Here is a 5000-nt window from a genome sequence, read left to right on the forward strand (position 1 = left end):
AAAATCTGCCCGTCTGACACGATTCTAGACGTAAGACACAAAGAAAAGTCCTGCATGTTTAAAATGACTGTAAAGAAACAGTCTCTAAATGTAGACGATGAACTTTAAGTAAAGAAATAAATGTGAAGATTAAAGAAGATTTCTCTAATAACTCAAATACCTAACCCAAATAAATAAACAGCTTTGTGTTTAATTCATTTCAGACATTCTGACATAAAGCTTCTTAAACTTGTTTCTTCTGTCAAGTTTTGGCCAAAACCTCAAAGTTTCGTTCTGTTCCACCAACTGTCAGAAAGTCAGCAGTGAAATATGTGTTCAACATATAATCTCACATCATATATGAATATACATGTGGCTTTATGGTTTAGTCATTTTGAGTATTTTTATCAAAGCTATGAAACACAAACAGAATTTATTTACAAAGCTTTGGATTTGGACTATGTGCCAGAGAGACATGAAACATATGAACTCAATACAAAGTATAATAACCACCTCACAGAGTTTGTTCCAAAATGTTCACACATCTTTGCAGAAAGTAAGAAAATGATTTGGAGATTACAGATAATAATATAATATAACAGCGTTACCAACCAGAACTCTCAGATCGGACAAATCTTTTATGATTTGTGTGAACTGATCCTTTAAAGTAGAATCTCTCATAGTTTAGAATTAAACAGGTTTATTTTAAACCCACTAATAGTAAAGCAGGCAGTTTCTGTTTAATGTCATTTAAACGTAATTATAAAGACAGATGAACGCAGGATGCTGATCTTCTTTGTGCAGAAATCAGAGAAGAAGAGAAAGTGTATGTTCAGTCGGATGTTTGAAGAGGAGCGGCTGCTGACCATCGGCTGCAGAGCGCCTTGCCTGAAGACCAACATCGTACGTTTCAGCTCGCAGCTAAAACACTTCGATGCAGGAAGTTCTCTGAGTGAACTCACAGATTAAAGTCTCTGTTTGCAGGTTCGCAGGTGTTGTGTCGGGTTTTTCGGGGAGCACTGTGAGGCGTGTCCTGGGCCGAAGGGACGAGCCTGCTTCGGTAACGGTGTGTGTTTGGACGGAACCAACGGGACGGGAGTCTGTCAGTGCTACAAAGGCTTCAACGGGACGGCCTGCGAGACCTGCCAGAGCGGGAAATACGGAGTCCACTGCGACCAAGGTTCATATAACTCATCATAAAGGCACCATGTCTGTCAGTCAATACAAAGTCAACACAGAAAGGTTTTTCATCTGCTGCTGTGTTGGATCTGCAGACTGCGGCTGTAGAAATGGCCGCTGTAATGACGGGCTGCAGGGAGACGGGACCTGCGAGTGTGACGTCGGCTGGAGAGGAGTCCTGTGTGACGAAAGTACGTCAAACGTCTGAGAATAAACACACAAGTTAACTCACAATACTTCCCTTAACAGTCAGTTCATAATATAAATATCAGGTGTAATGACTTTACCACATTCATGTTTTCTACATACATGAAAACACTGATGACGTATCTTCAACATCAAATTATTAACATTGTTTTTTAATTGTGTGATTATATTTTCCTGCAGAGGTTGAATCCAGAGCAGATGAGCTGTGTGGCTCAGTGACCTGTCACACCAGCGCCAAGTGAGTCACCGTTCACACCGAGTCACCGTTCACACAGAGTCACCGTTCACACCGAGTCACCGTTCACACAGAGTCACCGTTTACACCGAGTCACCGTTAACACAGAGTCACCGTTCACACCGAGTCACCGTTAACACAGAGTCACCGTTTACACAGAATCACCGTTCACACCGAGTCACCGTTCACACAGAGTCACCGTTTACACCGAGTCACCGTTAACACAGAGTCACCGTTCACACCGAGTCACCGTTAACACAGAGTCACCGTTAACACAGAATCACCGTTCACACCGAGTCACCGTTCACACAGAGTCACCGTTCACACCGAGTCACCGTTCACACCGAGTCACCGTTAACACAGAGTCACCGTTAACACAGAATCACCGTTCACACCGAGTCACCGTTCACACAGAGTCACCGTTAACACAGAATCACCGTTCACACCGAGTCACCGTTCACACAGAGTCACCGTTAACACAGAGTCACCGTTCACACCGAGTCACCGTTCACACAGAGTCACCGTTCACACTGAGTCACCGTTAACACAGAGTCACCGTTCACACTGAGTCACCGTTAACACAGAATCACCGTTCACACCGAGTCACCGTTCACACAGTCACCGTTCACACCGAGTCACCGTTCACACAGTCACCGTTCACACAGAGTCACCGTTCACACCGAGTCACCGTTCACACAGAATCACCGTTCACACCGAGTCACCGTTCACACAGAGTCACCGTTAACACCGAGTCACCGTTAACACAGAATCACCGTTCACACCGAGTCACCGTTAACACCGAGTCACCGTTAACACAGAATCACCGTTAACACAGAGTCACCGTTCACACCGAGTCACCGTTCACACAGAGTCACCGTTCACACAGAGTCACCGTTCACACCGAGTCACCGTTAACACCGAGTCACCGTTAACACAGAATCACTGTTAACACAGAATCACCGTTCACACCGAGTCACCGTTCACACCGAGTCACCGTTAACACTGAGTCACCGTTAACACCGAGTCACCGTTTACACCGAGTCACCGTTAACACCGAGTCACCGTTCACACCGAGTCACCGTTAACACTGAGTCACCGTTAACACCGAGTCACCGTTCACACCGAGTCACCGTTAACACAGAATCACCGTTAACACAGAGTCACCGTTCACACCGAGTCACCGTTAACACCGAGTCACCGTTAACACAGAATCACTGTTAACACAGAATCACCGTTCACACCGAGTCACCGTTCACACCGAGTCACCGTTAACACTGAGTCACCGTTAACACCGAGTCACCGTTTACACCGAGTCACCGTTAACACCGAGTCACCGTTCACACCGAGTCACCGTTAACACCGAGTCACCGTTAACACCGAGTCACCGTTCACACCGAGTCACCGTTAACACCGAGTCACCGTTAACACCGAGTCACCGTTTACACCGAGTTACCGTTAACACTGAGTCACCGTTAACACCGAGTCACCGTTAACACCGAGTCACCGTTAACACCGAGTCACCGTTCACACCGAGTCACCGTTAACACTGAGTCACCGTTAACACCGAGTCACCGTTTACACCGAGTCACCGTTAACACAGAGTCACCGTTTACACCGAGTCACCATTAACACAGAGTCACCGTTTACACCGAGTCACCGTTAACACAGAGTCACCGTTCACACCGAGTCACCGTTCACACCGAGTCACCGTTCACACAGAGTCACCGTTCACACCGAGTCACCGTTCACACCGAGTCACCGTTAACACCGAGTCACCGTTAACACTGAGTCACCGTTCACACCGAGTCACCGTTAACACTTAGTCACCGTTCACACCGAGTCACCGTTCACACCGAGTCACCGTTAACACAGAGTCACCGTTTACGCCGAGTCACCGTTAACACAGAGTCACCGTTCACACCGAATCACTGTTCACACTGAGTCACCGTTAACACAGAATCACCATTAACACAGAGTCACCGTTAACACAGAGTCACCGTTAACACCGAGTCACCGTTAACACAGAGTCACCGTTAACACCGAGTCACCGTTAACACAGAGTCACCGTTTACGCCGAGTCACCGTTAACACCGAGTCACCGTTCACACCGAGTCACCGTTCACACCGAATCACCGTTAACACAGAGTCACCGTTTACACCGAGTCACCGTTCACACCGAATCACCGTTCACACAGAGTCACCGTTCACACCGAGTCACCGTTCACACCGAATCACCGTTCACACAGAGTCACCGTTCACACTGAATTTACACTGACTGTTGTGTTCCTCTGTTATCCTGTTTGTCGTGTTGTGATTGATTGATTGATTGATTGATTGCTGACCAGCTGTGTGATCGGAGGCGTCGGCCCACACTGTCTCTGTGCTGCTGGATTTCAAGGAAACGGAACTTACTGTCGAGGTAAAAACATCCACAAGACACCTGCAACCAACACCTGAGCTCACATGATGACGCTGATGCTGATGAGGTGTGTGTGTGTGTGTGTGTGTGTGTGCGTGTGCGTGTGCGTGTGCGTGTGCGTGTGTGTGTGTGCATGTGCGTGTGCGTGTGTGTGTGTGTGTGTGTGTGTGTGTGTGTGTGTGTGAGCAGCTACAGACCCGTGTGAGTTGGATAACGGCGGCTGCAGTCTGGACGCTGTGTGTAAGAGGACTCGACCCGGCCGTCGTGACTGCGTCTGTAAAAACGGTTTCAATGGTGACGGACTCGTGTGTGTCGGTGAGTTTACAGCTTTATTTCATCTGCGTTATATAATCTATAACTACTGCATGAAAACATTTATATCTAGAATATGAAAAATATAAAATGTAATATTTTAAAATGTGTAGGATAAACAGAGCGGTGTGTTCGAGTGCTGCAGGAGTTTTGTGTTTCTCCCACAGAGATAAATCCCTGCCTGGAAGGAAACGGCGGCTGTCACGTTAACGCAGAGTGTGTTCACGTTGGACCAAACAAAGTAAATCCTCATTTTAATCTCAGTGTGAATCTTCAACATGACGTACAAGAGCATTTATTATCTAGACCAGGGGCGTCCAAACTATTCCACAAAGGGCCATGTGGCTGCAGGTTTTCATTCCAACCAAGCAGGAGCACACCAGACTTGATTCATTCAATCAGCTGATCTCAGTCTTCAGATAGCTGATTGGTTGAATGGTGCACTCTTGATTGGTTGGAACAAAAACCTGCAGCCACATGGCCCTTTGTGGAATAGTTTGGACATGCCTGATCTAGACTCTGATTGGCTGAGAGGCGTTTGCTGCTTATCGTAAAGTGAATTCTCTCTGCAGACGTCGTGCAGCTGCAGTGACGGATTCTCAGGCGACGGACAAACCTGCAAGATGATCAACTTGTGTTTAAAGGTGCGTTTGAATCAGCTCAATAACA

General features: G+C 47.0%; 1 protein-coding gene across 1 annotated transcript in view; it reads left to right on the forward strand.

Annotated features, from left to right (window-relative positions):
* stab2 (stabilin 2) overlaps positions 1-5000 on the forward strand; it is a 38211-nt gene that overhangs the window by 18871 nt on the left and 14340 nt on the right. Inside the window, 9 exon segments of the mRNA XM_062443594.1 lie at positions 1-30; positions 784-882; positions 964-1159; positions 1254-1349; positions 1546-1603; positions 3946-4019; positions 4209-4334; positions 4499-4572; positions 4904-4975. The exon segment at positions 1-30 is cut by the window's left edge and continues 33 nt beyond it. Coding sequence (XP_062299578.1) covers positions 1-30; positions 784-882; positions 964-1159; positions 1254-1349; positions 1546-1603; positions 3946-4019; positions 4209-4334; positions 4499-4572; positions 4904-4975 — 825 coding nt within the window.

This window comes from Scomber scombrus, chromosome 22, assembly GCF_963691925.1.
Source record: "Scomber scombrus chromosome 22, fScoSco1.1, whole genome shotgun sequence".
Taxonomy (NCBI): Eukaryota; Metazoa; Chordata; class Actinopteri; order Scombriformes; family Scombridae; genus Scomber; species Scomber scombrus.